Source organism: Dendroctonus ponderosae, unplaced genomic scaffold, assembly GCF_020466585.1.
Source record: "Dendroctonus ponderosae isolate FM_Combo_2020 unplaced genomic scaffold, Dpon_F_20191213v2 Dpon_F_20191213_3, whole genome shotgun sequence".
In the NCBI taxonomy this organism is placed as follows: Eukaryota; Metazoa; Arthropoda; class Insecta; order Coleoptera; family Curculionidae; genus Dendroctonus; species Dendroctonus ponderosae.
Window position 1 is genome coordinate 11,642,616 of NW_026018508.1, and position 20,107 is coordinate 11,662,722.

At 36.6% G+C, this 20,107-nt stretch overlaps 5 protein-coding genes across 7 annotated transcripts; 2 read left to right on the forward strand and 3 right to left on the reverse strand.

The window, feature by feature from the left end:
* Position 1: 1 nt before the first annotated feature.
* Positions 2–2,954, forward strand: LOC109546689 (FAD-dependent oxidoreductase domain-containing protein 1). The gene is made up of 8 exons (XM_019917743.2): positions 2–648; positions 711–1,050; positions 1,107–1,375; positions 1,636–1,861; positions 1,921–2,066; positions 2,125–2,368; positions 2,421–2,535; positions 2,595–2,954. The coding sequence occupies exons 2-8, from the start codon at positions 727–729 to the stop codon at positions 2,732–2,734; spliced, it is 1,464 nt and encodes a 487-aa protein (XP_019773302.1). The 5' UTR covers positions 2–648; positions 711–726; the 3' UTR covers positions 2,735–2,954.
* Positions 2,908–4,257, reverse strand: LOC109546691 (arginase-1). Its single transcript, XM_019917745.2, has 4 exons — positions 4,026–4,257; positions 3,497–3,961; positions 3,261–3,422; positions 2,908–3,210 (listed from the first exon to the last, which is right to left on the reverse strand). Exons 1-4 carry the CDS (start codon positions 4,204–4,206, stop codon positions 2,963–2,965), a joined length of 1,056 nt encoding a protein of 351 aa, XP_019773304.1. The 5' UTR covers positions 4,207–4,257; the 3' UTR covers positions 2,908–2,962.
* A 43-nt stretch (positions 4,258–4,300) lies between these two features.
* On the reverse strand, positions 4,301–8,088 carry LOC109546688 (fumarate hydratase, mitochondrial). Its single transcript, XM_019917742.2, has 7 exons — positions 7,867–8,088; positions 7,543–7,668; positions 7,128–7,328; positions 6,090–6,252; positions 5,877–6,030; positions 4,971–5,216; positions 4,301–4,916 (listed from the first exon to the last, which is right to left on the reverse strand). Exons 1-7 carry the CDS (start codon positions 7,960–7,962, stop codon positions 4,412–4,414), a joined length of 1,491 nt encoding a protein of 496 aa, XP_019773301.2. The 5' UTR covers positions 7,963–8,088; the 3' UTR covers positions 4,301–4,411.
* A 93-nt stretch (positions 8,089–8,181) lies between these two features.
* On the forward strand, positions 8,182–11,968 carry LOC109546687 (cytochrome P450 302a1, mitochondrial). Its single transcript, XM_019917741.2, has 8 exons — positions 8,182–8,682; positions 9,787–10,024; positions 10,083–10,270; positions 10,378–10,582; positions 10,736–10,895; positions 10,950–11,198; positions 11,255–11,461; positions 11,520–11,968. The coding sequence occupies exons 1-8, from the start codon at positions 8,538–8,540 to the stop codon at positions 11,625–11,627; spliced, it is 1,500 nt and encodes a 499-aa protein (XP_019773300.2). The 5' UTR covers positions 8,182–8,537; the 3' UTR covers positions 11,628–11,968.
* Positions 11,797–19,779, reverse strand: LOC109546686 (sodium/potassium/calcium exchanger 3). 3 transcript variants are annotated; one of them, XM_019917739.2, is made up of 11 exons: positions 16,695–18,607; positions 15,350–15,523; positions 15,109–15,296; positions 14,856–15,054; positions 14,664–14,750; positions 14,012–14,241; positions 13,793–13,955; positions 12,950–13,051; positions 12,689–12,810; positions 12,388–12,634; positions 11,797–12,257 (listed from the first exon to the last, which is right to left on the reverse strand). In XM_019917739.2, the coding sequence occupies exons 1-10, from the start codon at positions 16,801–16,803 to the stop codon at positions 12,422–12,424; spliced, it is 1,587 nt and encodes a 528-aa protein (XP_019773298.1). In that variant the 5' UTR covers positions 16,804–18,607; the 3' UTR covers positions 11,797–12,257; positions 12,388–12,421. The 3 variants fall into 3 exon arrangements, with proteins under 3 accessions (XP_019773298.1, XP_019773299.1, XP_019773296.1); XM_019917740.2 differs by lacking the exon at positions 16,695–18,607 and adding an exon at positions 18,628–19,779 and having other exon boundaries at positions 11,797–12,634; XM_019917737.2 differs by having other exon boundaries at positions 11,797–12,634.
* Between the last annotated feature and the right edge of the window lie 328 nt (positions 19,780–20,107).

Here is a 20,107-nt window from a genome sequence, read left to right on the forward strand (position 1 = left end):
ATGTTTTGATGTAGAACTTTTAATCGCAAATCTGCCAATATTTTTTTCTTTTAAACTATACAGTACAGTAAGGGTATTCCATGTTTTGACCATTTCAGTTCCAAATTTTAATTTCTGTCTATTCACTTTAAGATATTGACCTAAAATTAATTTTAAATTGGGAAAACATCTGTTTATACAGCTTTGTTAAAAAAAACATATTTAAAAGGACAATGTTATGAACATTAACCTGAAATCGGATACATTTTGTCAGAAATCATGATTAAAAAATATTAGCAGTAAATCTTGAAAACGATACATCTAGGCCTTTGTTTATAAAATGTTATTGCTGCGTCTTTTTGAAACACCCTATATAATAAAGTTTGAATTAAAAATAGAAAGTCGCCGACTTAACAGCAATTTGTCTAATATTACTCATGAGCAATCAAGGCCATATTATATTTTAATTTTTAGTATAAAAAATTATTTAATTTAGTAGTTCACGCTACTAGATGCCACGCCTAGCACTATAATCAGCGATCGAAAGCCGACCAGTACCACCCTGCATTTGAAAAGGTCAAACTAGACTATACAGAAGACGAGATAATCTTTAACCTTTATATTCCGACTTCATTGTCGGGTTATCTACAAAATAAAAAAATAATACTTGTGAGTGTTTTAATTGATTAACACAAGTGCCCAGATATAAATGACAATATTTTGTACTTTAGTAACTGTTGAGACAAGATGTTGTTCGGAAAAGTAGGAGTTCTTACTGCCAGAGGATTTTTGATAAAAAAGTCCTTCAGTAGAAGCACAAAACTGTTCAAATATGAGAAAAAGATGGAAAACCCATTTTACAGAACTGGACGAGTTTTGTTGAATGATGTAGTAAACTTTTATGATAAATTAACCAACCCTAAGCCACGGCGAATTGTTAAAGGAGTCCCGGTCCATGCCGATATTATTATAATAGGAGGAGGCGCAATTGGCAGCTCAATAGCTTACTGGCTAAAGGAAAAAACCAACCCAAATTCCTTCGAAGTCTTGGTAATAGACAAGGACTTAACCGTAAGAATTCTCCTAATAGGCAAAAAGTGGTTTGGTTCAGCCAAATGTAATTGCAGTTTAAAAACAGCGCAACAGCTTTGTCGGTTGGTGGCTTAAGGCAGCAGTTTTCACTACCAGAAAACATTCAGATGTCCCTTTTTGGGGCGGAGTTTATTAGGACTTTGAAGGATCGCTTTGGACCATCAGCAGACGTATGTTTTACACCCCATGGATATCTTATGTTGGCTAGTGAAGAAGGCGCAGAGCAGCTAATAGATAACAGCAAATTACAAAATGAATTGGGAGCAGTGAATATTGTTTTGTCACGGGAACAACTAAAGAATAGGTCAGTGTGGAAAAAATGATAAATTGTTTATATTTAACGACTCTTGCCCCTAAAGTGAGTATGTTTTTCTGTTGATGGCTTTTCTAATTTTGCTAATGAATGAGCTTATTTCGTCAGAAATTGCCCACTAATTGCATGGGGTAAATTCATTGATTCAACCGCGTGGATTAAAAATTTTACTTTAAAAATTATTTATTTTCTTAAGGGTTTTTTTTTGTCTTCAAACCACTTATTAAATTTTCTTTTTATACGAATTTCAGGTTTCCTTGGATAAACGTAGACGATGTGGCAGTTGGATGTCTTGGTTTAGAGAAGGAAGGTTGGTTTGATCCATGGCCGTTGTTGCAGCTACTGAAGAAAGGGGCTGAAGAAAAAGCGGTCCAGTATATCAACGGGGAAGTTGTGGACTTTTTGTTTGAAAAAAGAGAAGATCTTGTTATAGAGGGCATTCATGAAACCACTTTAGAACAGAGTAATACATTAGTGGTAAGATCGCTTCGATTACGTAGTGGCCGCTCGTAGCTACAAAAAAAAGTAATTTTCAGGTAAAAATGCCGAATGGAGAACACAAGTTTATTGAGTTTGCATTGTGTATAATTGCAGCTGGGGCTGATTCGGGTAAAGTAGCAGAATTGATTAAAATTGGAACTGGAGAAGGAATTCTCTCACTGCGGCTGCCTGTAGAACCACGGCAAGTCACAAATTTGCCTTCGATTTCAACAGCTCGTTAAGTCTTAGTTTTGTTCTAGAAAGCGATACGTTTATACTTTTGATTGCGCAAAAGATCCCCCAGGACTAAACACCCCAATGACCATTGATCATACAGGAGCCTACTTTAGACGAGATGGTTTAGGAGGCCGATTTATCTGTGGAATATCGCCTGATTCATCCGAAGAACCTGAAACCACCAATCTGGAAGTGAATTATGATTTCTTTCACGAAAAGTTATGGCCAGTTTTAGCTCACAGAGTGCCAGCATTTAATGCCATCAAGGTAATTATCTTCATATTCTTTTGTAGAGTTTTTCAATTGATTTCTTCAAAAGGTGAAAGGAGGATGGAGTGGCTTTTACGAATACAACACATTTGATGAAAACGGCATTGTTGGACCACATCCTTATTACACGAACATTTATTTGGCTACAGGATTTAGTGGGCATGGTCAGCATTTCCACACCCACAGAAAAACCAATAAAATGACTCAATAATTAATATTGCAGGCATCCAACAAGCGCCAGCAATCGGGCGAGGAGTAGCAGAAATGATCCTGGATGGCAAATTTCAAACAATAGATTTAACCCGATTAGGGTTTGATCGCTTCATATTGGATAAACCATTAATGGAAGCTCAGATAATTTAGGTCAAGGTATGTATAAAATATTCGAGACAAATATTTCGAATATATTTGCCTTTTTAAATGCTGCCACTCTGCATAATTCAACTGCAACCTGTGATAAAAGCATTTGCTTGAATTATAAAGAACAATTTGTTGGTAGCAATAAAGAATGTTAATGTTGATTGGAAATTGCAAAGGCAATTCGAAATGTACTTCTATTGTAAATAAATTATTTTAAGCGAAACAGATAGTTCAAATCTCTTGGTACTTGGGAGGGAAGGTTTGCAGGGGCAGGACTCCTGATCTGGGGCTGAGACCCCGTCTGGAATGTCCTAAAGCTGCTGCGATAACATGAATAGCTGCGTCCACTGTTCGTTTTACATCCGCTTCGCTTCCAATGCTCGGATTTACCTCGACTACATCCAAAGCTCCTAATCTACATGTTTGGTGTATAATTTCCATTAGCTGGATTCCTTCCCTCAGAGTCATCCCTCCTCTAACTGCAAATTTGATCATCAGCAATTCTCGCTAGTCGCTATCTAAGTCTTACCTGATGTTCCAGTACTTGGCGCTTCCAAAGAATCCAGGGAATCGATATCAAAACTAACATGTATGGATTTGTTGCTTTCGGGGTCTATTTTATTCAAAGCCATATCGACGATGGTTCGAATGCCATAATTTTCGATATCTTCCATTCCAAATGCATTGATACCTAAAATTTGTTCGGATTGTAAATGAACGTAGTTCTTCAACTGTAGGTCAAGTAAGAATTGGGAAATTTCTTACCAAGCTTATCAATAACTAATCGCTCGTAAGAGTCGACAGATCTCAGTCCAATGTAGGCAATATGTCTTAAAGAAATCACCGGCTTTTGCCAGTCCATTCCTGGTAAATAGGGCCAATAATCAGACAATTCCTTGGCTAGCAAGGCCATAGGCATTCCATGGACATTTCCAGTGCTGGATGTTTTGTTCGTGTTTAAATCCGGATGCGCGTCTATCCACAAAACGCAAATATTTTCGCCTTTGGCCTTTATGTGACCATCCACCGTTCCAACACCGAGCGAGTGATCTCCGCCTAATGTGACACAGATTCGCCCTTCATTTATGATTTTTTCCACTGTCTTCGATACTTGTTGGTTGCAAGCCGCTATGTGGGCATATTCCTTCATATTCGGCACATCTTTCTCTTTTAGATCAGTTGCGATTTTGTAACACACATCGCCGTAATCTTTGATATCAAGTTTTCCTTCTAAAAATAGTGTTAATTTATCCTTCTGAACGATGATTATTGATTGGCTTCTATCCCAACTTACCGATTTCCTCGAGTCTTTCCACTAAGCCCAGTTTTCTTATTGCTTCCGGGCCAGCGGCTACACCTTTTTTAGTTTGTCCTTTTTCGAAAGGGACCCCTAAAAGCCCTACTTTGCAACCCTCCTGTGAATGATAACATCGTTTTACTGTATTAAGAACAGTTATTGCTAGTCTGGCCCTCATCTTTGCAATGATAAAACTGCTGTTTGTTCCAGCAAGTTATCGAGAAAGGCCAAAGCTGATGCGACCTTTGATATTATACGCAATTTGACAAAGATTAAAGCAAATAATTTTAAATTTATTTAACACATTAATAACCAAATAATTATAAATAATAATAGTAGTATTACCAAATCAATAACAGTTATAAATAATATGATTTAATAATTTATTTAGGTCCCAACATTTCCTCAGGCTTCACCCAGTCATTGAATTGCTGCTCATTCAAAATACCCAATTTAATAGCTGTGGCTTTCAGGGTGGATTTCTCTTTATGTGCGGTTTTGGCAATTTGGGCGGCTTTATCGTAGCCAATATGCGGATTCAATGCGGTAACCAACATCAAACTTTCATGCAACAGCTTATCGATTCTTTCTCTGTCGGCTTGAATTCCATCCACACAGTGGATAGTAAAGCTCTTGCAACTGTCGCCAATCAAGCGGATGGATCGGAGAACGTTGGCTGCCATCATTGGCTTAAATACGTTCAGTTCAAAGTGACCATTCGATCCGCCGATAGTAGTGGCAACATGATTGCCCATAACTTGAGCGGCCACCATCGTCACGGCTTCACATTGCGTAGGGTTTACTTTTCCAGGCATAATGGAGCTGCCTGGTTCGTTTTCGGGAAGAACTAGCTCGCCGAGGCCACATCGTGGTCCAGAAGCCAAAAATCTGAAGACAGAAAATCATGCCAATTAATATCCACTTTAAGTTCCTCAATTCTACCTGATATCATTGGCGATCTTCATAAGAGAGCAAGCGATGACATTCAGGGCCCCAGAAACTTCCACTAAAGCGTCGTGGCAAGCGAGAGCTTCGAATTTATTGGGTGCAGTAACGAAACACAATCCGGTCAATTCGGAAATTTTTGCTGCACATTTTTCAGCAAATCCTTTTCGGGTATTTAATCCAGTTCCTACTGCAGTTCCTCCTAGGGCCAGCATATGAAGTCGGGGCAGCGTTGTTTTAATTCTGATAATTAAACAAACTTTATAGATTGACGATGAAAGGAACAATTTATAAACTTTAGCTGTTATATTATATATAGTGATTAGCTAGTGATAAAGAACCGTTTTAAGACGCCTGTTTGTTTTAATTTTTTATGCAAAAATAATGCAGGATTTTAGTTCGTCGTAAAAGTTTAAGCATTATGTAAAGTAACATGCCGTCAAATCCTTTGAAAGATATTTATCAAGACACGCCTTGAACACAAATCACAATTTTCTTGCGTGTATGAGTTTGTGATCTTTTTAATAGGGAGTGAAACAAGCAATGATCGGAATGAGCAACGTCTAGACTGTATGGCGGATGAGACAGAATGTCCCATCCTATGGTGGCTTTCAATAGCGCGAGTCTTCTGCAATTCTTGGACGAATTGACCATTTCACTGTTAGGAACACGCTGTGATGAACTACACCTTTCCAGTTCCAAATGCATCAGAAGCATTGCTTTATGAGTCCTTTGCAACAATTAAAGCTGATCTCAAGACTCTTTTAAAAAGTACGCAAACTCTCGATTCATTATCTGACTGGCAAGTTCCACGTCTGATTAAATGCTAATGTACTGCGTTCCTGCCAAAAACACTTTGCCGAGAAGTATGATTTTTTAAAACTCATTGCCTTTTCTTCATACCTATCGATGCCAAATCGCACTTGAGTGACATATCCGCTGAATTCTTGGCCTAAGGACAAAGGAACCGCATCCTGGGTATGCGTGCGTCCAATTTTGATAATGTCTTTAAATTCCTTCGCCTTTTTGTCCAGCGAATCTCCCAGCATTTGCAAGCCTGCAATTGCAATTTTCCACTAGAATAACAGAGAAAATCTCGCATGCGAAAACTTATACCTGGCAAAAGTGTGTGTTCTACTTCCATTGCGACCGCAATGTGCATTGCAGTAGGGAATGTGTCATTGCTGCTCTGGCTCTTGTTTACATGGTCATTTGGATGGACTGGCGTTTTGGAACCTAACTTGCCCCCTAATATTTCGATTGCCCTGTTACTAACAACCTGAAAATTTTCAGAAAACAACATTGTTGAGTTGCGTTCGTTTTGACGCGCTTTATATTAGTGTTAAAGAATTTTCCAATTTAGTAGTAGTAGTATGCAAAGTCAGTTGATAACTTCATACATTTGATTCTAATAGTCTTGACTTTCTGTTATTTTATTTTATAGGCGTCAAAAAATAACTGCTGTTAAACACGTGTGGATTTTCCTATACAAAGCGAAAAAATTCCGGAAATAGCACAATAAGCTTCACTTTTAATCTCTCAATTATCTCTCACGCCTAATGTAAATATTTGAAATGAAATTGAATTTAAAAAAGTGTTTAGTGCGAATGACTCTCAAATCCAACTAATTACCAGCTGAAAACAGCTTATGTAAATTGATAACTTTTAATTACCTAATGTACGAATAATCTGGATACATATATGACACGATAAGAAATGTGAATCGAATAAATGAAAAAAAAACGCGCAATTACCAAAACAAACAAAAGAAATGACGTGGAAAGGTTTTGAAATCACAAACAAGTTTGATCGTTTCGATATTTATACTGTAACGAAACCCGCCTTATATTTAGCTTGAAATACTGTGCATTCTACATTGCATTTGCTAAAATAATTGGGATTTTTTTGCTGAAATATTGCCATACACAAACACATGGTGCAAAGAAATTATGCAATTTAAGCATTATTATAGTTGTTTTCAATCGACAGTACAGTGTTCAAGATTAGGCTGAATCACCATTGTTCCATAGCTTTTGTTGTTCAATTCCAATTAAATTCATAAACAACTTAAGTGTTGAAATATTTCATAAGAAACTGGTACGTAGCTGCTCTTGCAAAGTGCCTGTTAGAATAATGTAAATAATATTCGCTTACCTCATTAGTGTTCATGTTACTTTGAGTGCCTGATCCGGTTTGCCAAATAACCAGAGGAAAGTGATCGCAGTACAACTTTCCAGAAATGACTTCATCACAAGCCTTTGAAATTGCTTCGGCGATTTTTGGGTCCAGACCATAGTCTTTATTCACTTCGGCGGCCGCCTTTTTCAGGATACCCATTGCAGTGATTATGGGGTACTAAAACGAACAGATCAGATTTAAATGTTTTCTCATCTATAATTGCGGTCTAATCTAGAAAAGTAGATGATTCCCAAAAAGACTATCTAGAAAAAGCAGCTGTTTAAAAAAATCAATAATCTTACAGATTTAAAAAGTTGCCAAGTATTTATATAAGTTCATTGCTCCCAGTAGCTTTGTCCTAACATGAATAACATAAAGTGAATGTACTTACTGGCATTCTTTCATACTCTCCGCCAATTGCAAAGTTGATGGTAGATCGCACTGTTTGAGCCCCATAGTATTTATCAGAGGGCACTTTCAGTTCCCCAAAAGTGTCCTTTTCAATGCGAAAGTCTGCCTGTAAATAATTAGATTCAGTAGCCTTAGGCCTTGGGTCCATATCCTTGTAGGTCAAAGCCCACATAGAATCTTAATCGTCCAACTTGTATTTATTGATTTTAGCTTGTTTGTATCTTATTAGATAAATTATGGTAAATAATTACTTTTATGCCAGGTAAACAAGCCGGTACCGTTGCCAACCGATGACATAACTTACCATTGTAGCCCGAAAAATCAGTGGTTTCTGGTAGCGTTTGAGCAGGGTTTTCGCCCCATGCGAAGCCCGACTAGCAATGAGTCTGGAGAAAGCCATCCTTGTTATTTCAGGTCCTTATATACACTCGAACCCCTCTTTTTAAATCAACACAGAAAAAAAAAATCTGTTCAAAGCCCACAAATCTGAAGTTGACAGGAACTGATTAAGCCGTCATTCGCCATTATGTAATGTTTGCCCAAAATATCAGACTTTCCAAGTGTTGGCTGCAATGGAACTTGGAGGGAGATCAGAGATTTTCAATAAAATCGCTTTAATGAAAGTGACCAGTCCGATCCTGTCTATCAATTTGCGTAGTCTTTAGACAAGGAATGTCAGATCAGGAGGTTCTTTCCTTGTCTTAGTTGTAAAATCTATGGTTTAAACATTCTGCCATTTATTTACTGTGAATGTGAATCAAACATAACCACATAAGTCAGGGGTTTCTTCTAGTTGTCTTCATCTATGGGTTTCTTGTCTTCATATATGACGGCCTGATGTACCACTGATATTTTAACAAAATTATCCGGCTGTTTATTGACTATTTTATCAATTTATATATTACATTTTGCTTGTTTCATGTTCGTTTTTTAACCGTGAGAATCGAGATTGGTTTTACAATTTACTTTTTCAATATGTGGTTGCAAGTTCCAAAATTAAACAATTGTGCCAGTGGAATTCTAACTTTTTGTATCAGAGGCTTGAAAAGCTTTTCGAGCATCCCTGGCCCCAAAACCCTGCCAGTAGTTGGAACTTTGTATCAGTATTTACCTATAGTAGGTAAGTTACTTTTTTTTATTTTGCCAATTTTCGAATAAAAATTTGGTCGTTTTCTAGTTTAACAGTATGCTGTTACCTTAATCTGTTTACTGACAACTTTTCTTAGTGGTGATCCTTGTGTAGATGCCGTTTTCGATCACTTTTTACTCATTCAAAATTTTCTTTATCTTGTGAAAAAGTGTTTTCCTCTCGGATGAGTGGAAAACCTTCCTTTGTCCTCGGAGAAATGATGTCTATGCTTTCAATATCACCATTTTTGTGCAGCTTTTACACCTTTTTTTTCATAGTCTGTCGTTTGTTATTTTTTTAAATTTGTTTTTCAAATGGACTGGAAAATACAAACCATTTTCTGAAGCAAATATACAGAATTTTTTCAGAAAGGACTTTGGTTTGAATTCAATCTTTTGAAGCTTTTGCATTTACCGTGCGAAAAATAAACAAGTAATTTAATAGTAATAATTAATAACAGTCGGTTTTTGAAAATTAAAAAACGCATTTAAATTTAGCGAGTTTTGAGTTCCATTTTTTAAATTTTGGATTAATACACCAGTCGCTCCGTTAGCGTTGAGTAACTCCGGAAATCTTGTTCAGTCAGTTTGGGAAAATTGAGCGAGTTTTAAGTAAAACAATGTTTTGAGTTGCAAATTTAAAAAATCGCTGTATGAATCCGGCTGTAGCTCCGTCAAACTCCGAAAATCTTAAAGCTTTTAAAAGGTTAAAAACCCTTGGTTTGATCAGTTTTGGAAAATTTAATTTCGCATTGAAATTCTGCGAGTAAGTAAATGCAGCGATAAGGTACAAATTTGCATCTTACCGCTGGTAAAAATGTGTAGTGTAGTTTAAGAAAAAGAGTGTTATTTGATGCTAGTTTAAAAACGTCCTGGATAAATTCGACTGCAGTTGATCGGTTAGCTTGAGGCTCTCCCGTAATCTTGAAGAAGCATTTAAAAGGACGAAATATTCTGAGTCAGTCGGTTTTTGCAACAAATGGCATTGCATTTGAAAATTGAATTTGTTTCTAATATATTCCTACACTTTCCGCTCTATCAGTATTTCTAGTCCTGGAAGCAAATATATTGAAGAAGTGATCAAAACCCATTCTAGGTAATTATAAGTTCAAAGAGCTCCACCACAATGGTTTAAAAAAATACCAGAAATATGGCCCGGTAGTTAAAGAAGAATTGGTACCAGGCGTTACTATACTCTGGCTGTTCGATCCGCAAGACATTGAGATGATGTACCGCTGCGAAGGAAAATACCCTCAAAGACGTAGCCACTTGGCATTGGAAAAATTTCGATTAGATCGTCCCAACGTTTACAATACTGGTGGATTGTTGCCCACGTAAGGTCTGCTGGTGGATTTAACTTCTGTGAAACTTCCTTAAATTCTCCATTGATAGAAATGGCCCTGATTGGCTTCGGATACGAAAAGCCTTTCAAAAGGGCCTGAGCGGCCCGAGAGCCGTTAAGAACTTCTTGGATGGCTCGGATGAAATAATCAACGAATGGCTGGAAGAACGGGTGGAAGTTGTTAGAAAAAAACCAACTACTGATTTTTTACCAGAACTCTCTAGGCTCTTCTTAGAATGTATGTAATGGTGAAGTGTGTCGAGTTCTGGTATGCCGCAAAAAGTTATTTGTGCAAATCAATCAATCCAAGTGCTTTAAAGACTAATAATCGATTTTTTCATTTAGTAACCGGTTATGCAGTATTAGATTTGCGACTGAGAACCTTTTCCAGAGCCGAGCTCAATAAGTACTCCACATCAACAAAGCTAATTAACGCCACTTTCAAGGCAAATTCCTGCATTTTGAAGCTGGACAATGGCCCGCAGCTGTGGAGAAAATTCAATACCCCCATGTACAAACGGCTGAAACGCAGTCAACTTTACATGGAAGAGTAAGTGAATTTAACACAGCTTATTAGGTGAGGAAATTGAAGCTAAATATGTATATGTGCCCTAATAAATAATGCATTTTGAATGCCATTGAAAATTGAAATCGACACATCACCATATATTAATATATTGAAGATTCCTGGCACATTTTTCAGAGTTGCCATTGACCTTCTCTCCTTAAAAATGTCAATTTTTTCCGACAACAACATTAATCAACATCTCACTTTACTTCAACAGTATTTCGCATGTCCTGATGTGGACTTTCAAGATATTATAGGAACAGTGTGTGATTTTTTGCTTGCTGGAATCGACACTGTAAGTTCATCGGGATCAATATCTTGCTCGCGCTGATTTCTTGAAGCATTTCAGACATCGTATACCACAAGTTTTCTGCTCTATCATTTGGGCAAATCGCCATCAGTTCAGCTGGCTTTATTTGAGGAAGTAATCAAGCTATTGCCAGAGAAACAGAGCCCAGTCACTGAAGAAGTGTTGAATCAGGCCCATTACGCAAAAGCCACCCTGAAGGAGTTGTTTAGGCTTCGGCCAATCTCCGTGGGAGTTGGAAGGGTATTGAATGAAAGCGCAGTATTTTCAGAGTACGAAGTTCCTAAGGATGTGAGTGAACTTCTTGACTTCATCTAAATCATTCAACACCCGCAATTGCGTTTCAGACTGTCGTAGTAAGTCAGAACCAAATTTCCTGCCGGCTGGACAAATACTTTGCTTGTCCGCACGAGTTCAAGCCGGAACGCTGGTTGAAAAACCATCCCCTCTATGAGAATAAACATCCATTTTTAGTTTTACCATTTGGACATGGGCCGAGGGCTTGTATAGCTCGCCACTTAGCGGAGCAGAACATTTTAGTTGTGCTTCTAAAGGTAGGTCTAGTTGCAGCAATAACTAACCCAAACTGAACCAAATGGGCCTTGAATGCAGCTCGTCAGAAGATACAAGATCGAATGGAATGGTTCTGTTTTGGACTCAAAGTCGCTACTGATTAACGCACCAGATGGACCAATCTCATTACGTTTTGATGCCCGATAACTCTTGCGAACGCCATTCTTTAAGGTGTAAAACCGCAAATTACTTTTTAAGCATATTTTTTCTCAAATATTTTTTTAAGCGCTGTTTACTTACCAATTTCTAGTCTTTTCGAAATATGTGTCTTTAAAGTGCCTTTTTAGTTGTTAATCAAATTTAAATCAGCCGAAACTTTATACGATAAAAAATATATTCCAATACTAAAAGAGTAACACATATTTTGTAGCGTAAAGCGGACAAAATAAATACCAGCCTATGTTATACTATGTACAATCTGTTAAATGCTGTAAAAAGTATTCTACTGAATACATGCAGAAAAGGAATAAATCATGCCTTCAAGAAGACTTTTGTGTGTTCAGGGGGGCAAATGTTAATACTATCAGCTACAACATATAATTAAGTAAAATTATTATTTAATCTACACTATAATAATCCATTCGAGGTTCTAGTTATGTTAGGTAGCACCACCTAACATAACTAGAGCATTTGCAATTGTTGGTCTGTTAAAGCCTGTCCTTTTCCTATGATTTTTTTGGGTTAGTAGGTACTTAAACATTTATGCAGGAATTGCCCAAAAAAAAGTGAAATACAATCCCGTGGGACGTTCGACCTCAATTTGCTCTACGAAATTACCTAAAATATTTCTACGTTATTTACAAAACGCTACAATAATCTAATAAATGGGTTAATATTTCGAGTCATCATACTTGATGGAAAAAATGTCTTTAAATTTCAAAAACAACAAAAAATCAGTTAAACTCACACGCTCCCGTTCACTTTAAACAAAGTTAACAATTTCATCGGCCACACGTTGGCAAGTTAACCCTGAAGAAGGCATTCAGCTCGATTAAGCTGGCCAGAATCAGAAACACTGCATACATAAGAAGACAAATCAGTCCAACGCGTTTGTCCAGCCTGAACTTGTTGAGGGCAAAAACCACATAGAGCATCAGTAGGGAGGAGAGTAGGGAAATGGCGCTATATTCAATGCCAGCTGAATTTATTCCCACCTGAAACCCCATTGAGTTATTGCGTTAAAGCTGGGAAAAGAAGGAGCAACTTACCCAATGTTTTCCTGGAATAGTTGGCATGAAAGTAGCTTTGATAAACCAAGGCAGACCTAAGCACAACAGGATATCAAAGGTGTTGGATCCTATTGAGTTGCTTATGCCCATTGAACCATGTCCTGTAGTAAATGATACAAAATATTTATGTAGTTGGCAATTTGTGAATCCATTTTCCGAAAATAAATTCGACAGAACGAGTAAACCGAATCCCGTCAATTGATTATTTTTCATGCCTGTTTTGTTCCTAATTCAACACACCTTGTCTGGTAACGATTACGCTGGAGACAGCTTCAGGAACACTCGTGCCAGCTGCTAAGAAAGTGATACCCATTACTGAATCGGGTATTCGCAGCGTATCACCTGGAAAAATTGAGATTTTTTAAAGAATACCGTGAACAATTCGGAAGCCAAATAAATTTCGTAGGCAGAGTTACAAGCACACAAAACCAACCCGAACTAAAACTAACGTATAAAATTATAAACTATGTCAACCACGGTTTGGAAAGAAAATTCTTATTTAACGAAAGTTCGCTTCCAGGTTACATTCGAATAAGTTTTTTTTGCTCAGAAGCGAAAATACTTCAGCTGAAAGAAGAGTATTGCAAAATTCATTTCAATAATATTTTTTTTAGTTTTCCTCGTAATTCTTTGACTATTATTTCAACCGTACGATATCCTAATTTGTTGAATGAGGAAAACATTGAACTGTGTTTTTATCAGTTTCAACAACATCTACGCCCTATACTTTACCGTTTTACTTAGACCCAACATGTAGTCGGTATCCTTTTAAAACTGCGATGTTTTTTTAAACCAGTATTTACCTATAATTGTGATCATCCATGCAACGGTATAAGAAATACTTCAGCTGAAAGAAGAGTATTGCAAAATTAATTTCAATAATATTTTTTTTAGTTTTCAGCGTAATTCTTTGACTATTATTTCAACCGTACGATATCCCAATTTGTTGAATGAGGAAAACATTGAACTGTGTTTTTATCAGTTTCAACAACATCTACGCCCTATACTTTACCGTTTTACTTGGACCCAACATGTAGTCGGTATCCTTTTAAAACTGCGATGTTTTTTTAAACCAGTATTTACCTATAATTGTGATCATCCATGCAACGATATAAGAAAGCGAACCAATCCATATGATGCACATCAGAAAAGTGATCGGAAACCATTTTTTCAAATTCGGTTTTTCGCAGTCCGGTATTGTAAGGAAAAAAACTAATCGAATTGGCCAAGTAATGATCCATGTGATCTAAAACCGTTTACTTTAAAGAGAAACCAATTTTTCAGGCTTTAAAAGACCATTACCTGACGAAATCTTCCTTTATCGCTGGGCCATTTCCAGAACGGCAATTCTTCATCAGTATCTCTGCTGCTCAGCTCCAATTTTGGAGGTTCTTCTTTCGAATCAATGCGATCGACACAGTCTGGTTTTAAGGAACCATTTACATGCGATTGAAGTGTTATATGACTATTATTATCATTGCCGATATCCAATGATAAGGGCGCATTATTGTCGGTGTTTTCTTCACTGGACCCTTCAATAAATACTCAGCTTATTGAATTGACTAAATTAGTTGAAATCGAAAATTTGTTTTGCCATTTTGTATATTGACTATTTTTTTCGAAACATTTTCGAACTCAAAAACCTGCTATGAAGATAGATAACATATAATATGGTGGGGCATTGAAAATACAATCTAATAAAAAATTAATTTCTAGTGTGTAGCTACCAAACATCAGCAACTTTTGCTAAAAGTGTTTTTTCGTCATATTTTCCATTGCTCGAGCTAGTTAGAAAACCGATTTTTTGTCATCCTTCGGCTTATTTCAATTTGTTTCGTTAGTCTAATGCAGCAAATGAATTTACACATTTACTTATAATTAACAACGTTTTACGATATTTATCTACATTATCAAACCTGAGAAATGATCAAACTTTAAGGTGTGAAAAACTCACCTTTCGTATTATTCAAATTAGAATTGTCTGGCGATACTGAATTTTTCCGCTGCTTCTTGGTTCTCAACCTTATTTGCTTTATCGAGCCTGGAATAACACTAACTGAGATTTACAGGAATAAACAAACAAGCTATTTTGCAAGCAACATAGCATGATGTTTGCAAGTGTGCATGTTGTTAGCTTAGCACTTACCTCGGGCACATTTCTGTATGGTCTTATCAAAGTACATAATAAGGATATAAACAATGTACAGAAGGACTAAGATTAGAGCCTCGTACCACTCAATTCTTTCGTCATGTATTATGCAAATCAGTATCGATACGGTTATTCCGTAAGCGGAGCAATCTCTGGTTAGCGGCCACCAATCCAAAGGTATGACTTTGACGCCACACTAAAAGCCCCACACTTTAAGATGGAAACTCGAGGAATAGTTGCAAAGTTTTACCATTCCGGCGCTGACGCCGCAACATGCTGCCACAGCAAGAATATTGAATACGGCGGAACCCACGATGGTTCCCACCCCTATATCACCTTCAGTGATAAAAGTTCCGATAACATTAACGAAAAGTTCTGGAGCCGAAGTAGCTGCCGCCATAAAAGTTGCCCCAGCAACATCTGCGGACATGTTGAGTGCTGAAAGTTTCATTAATGAAAAAGGAGTAGAATGGTTGGCTGAAAACGCTTACCATGGCAGATTTTCTCCACTGCGGGTACAAAATAATTATCACAGACTACAGCTAAAGCTACGAATAGGTATAACGATACAAATATGTGAACTAGAATACCACCTTCTCGTCTTTGGACTTCCGTGAATTGATCGGAAGGAAAGTCATCTATGGCTGGTGGAGTACAGTTAAGTCCTGCAATAATCCGAAATTATCTCGTATGTTTTTTAGTTTGAATGCATTTCTGGATTCCTGCATTGAATAGGAAGATCAATGTATAGAATGGACTTAAAAAGTTTAACGTTAATTTTTTCAACTTAAAATGACAGACTCGTAGGTATAACTGTGTAGAGAAACCGTGAAAAAATTAACAAACTTTTTGTATCAGAATCAGAGCCTGATGATGCCTCAAAAGTTTTCAATAGGTTTTTTCTTCAAAAATTAGCAAGCAAATTGTAGCTAAGACTAACTTATACCAATTACTCTTTGCTCAAAAGGTAAAGAATTACATCTTTCTTCTGCAAGAAGACGAAAGATGGAAAGTCTTCAACAAGACGAAATACGGCAAACAAACAAAAAAGTTGGAAAATGAAAAACACTACGAAAGCAGACAATGATTCGACAAAACAGTAGCCGGTTATCAATAACATAATAAACCAGAAACTGAAGACAAAAAAAATAATTGAGTTTTTAAAAATGCCTCCATTGAACAAAAAACAATGATCAAAAGCAGGCAATAATTCTAAAGATAAACCCATAAAATAGCAAATATTTTGTCTATTGGCTTTTTGAATATGTTTTGCTAGGTTGTCGAAGAGAAACTATAAAAATGCCTTCGCCGGTTATCAAACACCATAAGAAAATAATAACGTTGTTAATGAATTTATTCGAAAAAGTCTCGGTTTGTTTAATTATAAAACATCTAAACATCAGCAAAACATGCGTTTTGAGTTTCCAGTATGTGGAAGTAGAGTATTTCAAGTAAAATTCGCTTAAAAGCAAAGTGAAATAATAAATCTGCCTGCATGCTCGGGTTGAACGCCTTTGAACATCTAGACGGAATCTAAAAACCCGAATTAAATTTTCTTAGGAAGTTCATATACTTTTTTTGGGAACAAACGTTTTGTTTTTTGAGCAAACAAACAGGATAAGAAACAATTAGGTATAACTGAGCAAACACTTGAGTATCCACAATGAAAGAATTACATGATCAAAATGATATACTTTAGTCAACTACCACAACTATTAGCGTCTTTCATATCCAATACATCCTCAACTTTTTAAACAATATAGCAACATTCCAACACAAATTTAACCAACTGAGAGTTTCATCCTTTTATTACCCGCACAATCTCTGAAAACTTACCTCTCAACTTCGGGTAAAGGACAACTAATTCTTTCATACTCAATGCGCTCTTTAACATATCTTTACCAAATGCACATGGTAAGAACAAAGGATTTCTGCACTCTGTCATCAATTCGCATTCTACTCATATTAAGATGCGAATAATTCTGGTTCCATCAATTACTATTTAATTGGACTAAATCTTCTTGAATCAACAAGCGGTCGTCTATATTTATTACTGTTCTATATCTGTTTAAATCAATGCAATAGAGAGATCAGTTTAAGGCATCGTTGCTAGCAAATCGCGTGTGTTATTCACTTTGTGATTTGCTTTTGAAGAAATCGGTGTATAGAGTGTTTCTTCACAACCTGTCCCAATACAAGGCGATCATTTTTGAGAAGAAACTCACACGAACAGAAGTTTGCAAGCTAGAGCGTGATAAAGATTTCGGGAATGGTTGGGATTTTTTCTTTATTTAGTGCAGATTTTGTCATAGTTCTCAAATATGGAATATTGATAGTTTTGCGGGATGACCGCAGAGATTAATTACAAGTGTGTCCATAAAGAAACGAATAAATTCGATTGCAATTCTGGCTATCAAGCTTTCTTTCAGAAAAAGTCTCGGACAGGTAGGTATATTATTATTTTAAAGTGTGCATTTTTTATAACACATTTGAATACACAGGGTGTTCAAAATTAAGATAGTGCATAGTTCAAAATTAAGATAGAAATTATAGCCGTAGGAATATAATTATTTTAAAGTGCGCATTTTTTATAACACATTTGAATACACAGGGTGTTCAAAATTAAGATGCTATCCTCAAGTTGAAAGCCATTTGCTAGCAATTGCTTGTACATTTATGCATGCAATTGTTCCTTTTGCGCACAAGCGCGCAATCTTAATTGTTTAAGTTCTTCGAATTTTCAATTTTGCGTTTTAAGATCTTTCCATATTTTTTTACTCAAGAACGGAACAATCACGAGGTATAAAACTGTTCATATAAATTGGGCAGAGAGCAAGATTAAGAATTTCAGAAGAAATGATCCCAGAAGAAACGATTTGGTGGGAAAAAACACAGACGTATCTAAAGGGGGTTAAAAGAAACTGCAGCTTGGTAATGAAACGTTTGCGTATTATAGCCTGCCATTATAAAGCATCCGAGTCGAAGATGGAGTTTCTTAGAAAACACTGTTCATTTTTCACTTGATGATGATAGCTAAAATAAAGCCGAAATGTTGATGCAACAAAAACAATGGTTTTTTCGGGAAATTCCAGCATTGCCTTAACATCCTAGATATACCAGTATTACGGTCACTAATAATCGATTTTTAAACTTTTTTTTTGCCTTAACGTTTCGACAATATTTTTGCCATCATCAGCTAAAAACTTTCTTTTTTCGCCAGCGCATTCTCGGTCTGTTTTCATGCAATAATTGTTGTTGTTTCAAATTTGTTTAGTTTTCGAAAAATTCGTTTATGGAAAAACGTGCAAGATTAATGAAATTATTCGTTTAAACTCGATTTGCCGCCAACAGCCCTTCTGAATAGCTCTAAATTAAAGCTAAACGATAAAGTTCCTCTAAATGCTAATTATTTGGCAAAAGTTAAGTCCTCCCTTGTTAACTCGCTTGTTCGCAACTGGGATCCGAATCAGTCGATTGCAGGTAGGAGCATGGCAAAGCTGCTCATTTTTTAAATGTGTTCAGATGAGAACAATCATTCACTTAATCGATTGAATGTAACAACTTAATTCATTGCCGGACATTAGGGCAAACTCGACAAATTCGCACTGTATTCTTGAAAAGATTCGCCTGTATGTTGGAAACTGTTTCGTTTTGCAAAAAGCACAGCTCAACGATTTTAGATGTTGATGCGGAAATCAGTTTCCCAGCCCAGAGGAACCGCACTTGAAGTCTTGCGGGTAAAACTGGTGAGGAAACTAGCAAAACTCACCTGCTGCCAGTGTTTCGAAGTCCATCCTGTCGGTGGATGATGGTGCTTAAGAAACTTCTGACCCCCGCCCTAAAATCCGCGCTATCGGTATCACTCATCGGCTCCACTCAGCTCTGTTATACAACTACTAAGGCTGTTTAACAGGCACCGCACTGGCTCTATTGTACTTTTATAACAGGCTCATTGTCCGAGACCCGACATAATCGTAAACAACCGAACTCTTTGTTAAAGATAATTTTTTTCTATAAGCATCATCAGGGACTGCTGCTGCTGCAAGGCGTAGAAACGTCCAAATATGAGGTCACAGGGGATTGTCGCCCGAATTTGACCACACCGATTAACTAATTAAATTAAAACTAAATCGCGTCGAAGACGTATTGTTGACTAAATGCCATTTCAGTGCTACAATAATTTATTTAATTGCCAAAGAAAAACCATTGCCCTTTGTACGTTTTAGCACTCACGTAATATTTTCACATGTTAACCCGAACCAGTTGCATGTTTATCTTCATAATTATTTTGTAAATTTTGCGCCTAACACCTATTTATTTAATAATAAAAATTAGCGCTCCGGGCAAATATTTGATTTTTTATTACGCAGCCGATCGTGAGAGCCTTGTTTAGGTTTTCCTGAGTTTGCGGAAGTTTCGCAGATTTTACCCAGCAAAATGAGGTTTGATGATATTAACATCCCAGCAAGTCGATTGAGAGAAGATTGAACAAAACATTTGGCAAGTTTAGGTGAGCAAGTAATTCACTTACTTGCTGTATACTTGATGGTAGATCATGTTTTTCAGATGAACTGTTTGTCCTGAATTTATGAAATAAATTTCACTGTTTTTGTCATTTAAATGCTGCCCACCCTGTATAATGTGTGAGTTGTATAATTCATACAAATCCTCTAATTCATGAAATGTCTACATATTTATACATAGGAGCCTTGAATATTAGTAAAGTGAAGAATATCATTCGGATGGAAAAAGAGCAGCTATTTTAGGAAAATTTTCTTACATATACAGGATGCTCCAATAAACTATAGCGTCTAGTAGTGGAAATAATCGAACTGTTCAATCGAAATAATAATTCGAGTGCACTACATTTCCAACTTAATCACGATTTTTCATTTCGAATAATTTGAAAACCGCCAAACCAAATTACATATTTTTGAAATGAAAGAAAAAAACTGTATCCACTAATTGAAAAAATTCAGGGTTTTCTAAAGAAATTTCTTACTTCCGTACTTACATTTGTAAGTGCACTTTCTTGAAGTCAAGTTTCTTTTTTAAAAGATAATTTCTTGATCACGACTTAAGTCGTTGGAAGGCCTACATTTCTGGGTTTAATTTTTCCCTCTAAAGCTAGAGAAAACATGTAATTTTTTTAAAAATATTGCATGCTAATTCTACCAGCAGTCGAAATTTCCCCGGAAATTCCAGCGGTAAAAACTCTTCTTATCCGACCACTAATGCGTCAAACACAC

Bases quoted from the DNA above. Each gene is read 5' to 3' on its own strand.
- LOC109546686 (XM_019917739.2), bottom strand. From the start codon at position 16,803: ATGACAGAGTGCAGAAATCCTTTGTTCTTACCATGTGCATTTGGTAAA. The intron at 13,956-14,011 runs GTAATGGTCTTT...AAACGGTTTTAG, and splicing joins ATAAAGGAAGATTTCGTCAG to ATCACATGGATCATTACTTG. The intron at 12,811-12,949 runs GTGTGTTGAATT...CATTTACTACAG, and splicing joins CGTAATCGTTACCAGACAAG to GACATGGTTCAATGGGCATA.
- LOC109546687 (XM_019917741.2), top strand. From the start codon at position 8,538: ATGTGGTTGCAAGTTCCAAAATTAAACAATTGTGCCAGTGGAATTCTA. The intron at 8,683-9,786 runs GTAAGTTACTTT...AACCCATTCTAG, and splicing joins TCAGTATTTACCTATAGTAG to GTAATTATAAGTTCAAAGAG. The intron at 10,583-10,735 runs GTAAGTGAATTT...CACATTTTTCAG, and splicing joins AGTCAACTTTACATGGAAGA to AGTTGCCATTGACCTTCTCT.
- LOC109546691 (XM_019917745.2), bottom strand. From the start codon at position 4,206: ATGAGGGCCAGACTAGCAATAACTGTTCTTAATACAGTAAAACGATGT. The intron at 3,962-4,025 runs GTAAGTTGGGAT...CACTATTTTTAG, and splicing joins GGAAAGACTCGAGGAAATCG to AAGGAAAACTTGATATCAAA. The intron at 3,423-3,496 runs GTAAGAAATTTC...AACAAATTTTAG, and splicing joins ATTAGTTATTGATAAGCTTG to GTATCAATGCATTTGGAATG.
- LOC109546688 (XM_019917742.2), bottom strand. From the start codon at position 7,962: ATGGCTTTCTCCAGACTCATTGCTAGTCGGGCTTCGCATGGGGCGAAA. The intron at 7,329-7,542 runs GTAAGTACATTC...TGTTCGTTTTAG, and splicing joins GAGAGTATGAAAGAATGCCA to TACCCCATAATCACTGCAAT. The intron at 4,917-4,970 runs GTAGAATTGAGG...TTCTGTCTTCAG, and splicing joins AAGATCGCCAATGATATCAG to ATTTTTGGCTTCTGGACCAC.
- LOC109546689 (XM_019917743.2), top strand. From the start codon at position 727: ATGTTGTTCGGAAAAGTAGGAGTTCTTACTGCCAGAGGATTTTTGATA. The intron at 1,051-1,106 runs GTAAGAATTCTC...ATGTAATTGCAG, and splicing joins TAATAGACAAGGACTTAACC to TTTAAAAACAGCGCAACAGC. The intron at 1,862-1,920 runs GTAAGATCGCTT...AGTAATTTTCAG, and splicing joins AACAGAGTAATACATTAGTG to GTAAAAATGCCGAATGGAGA.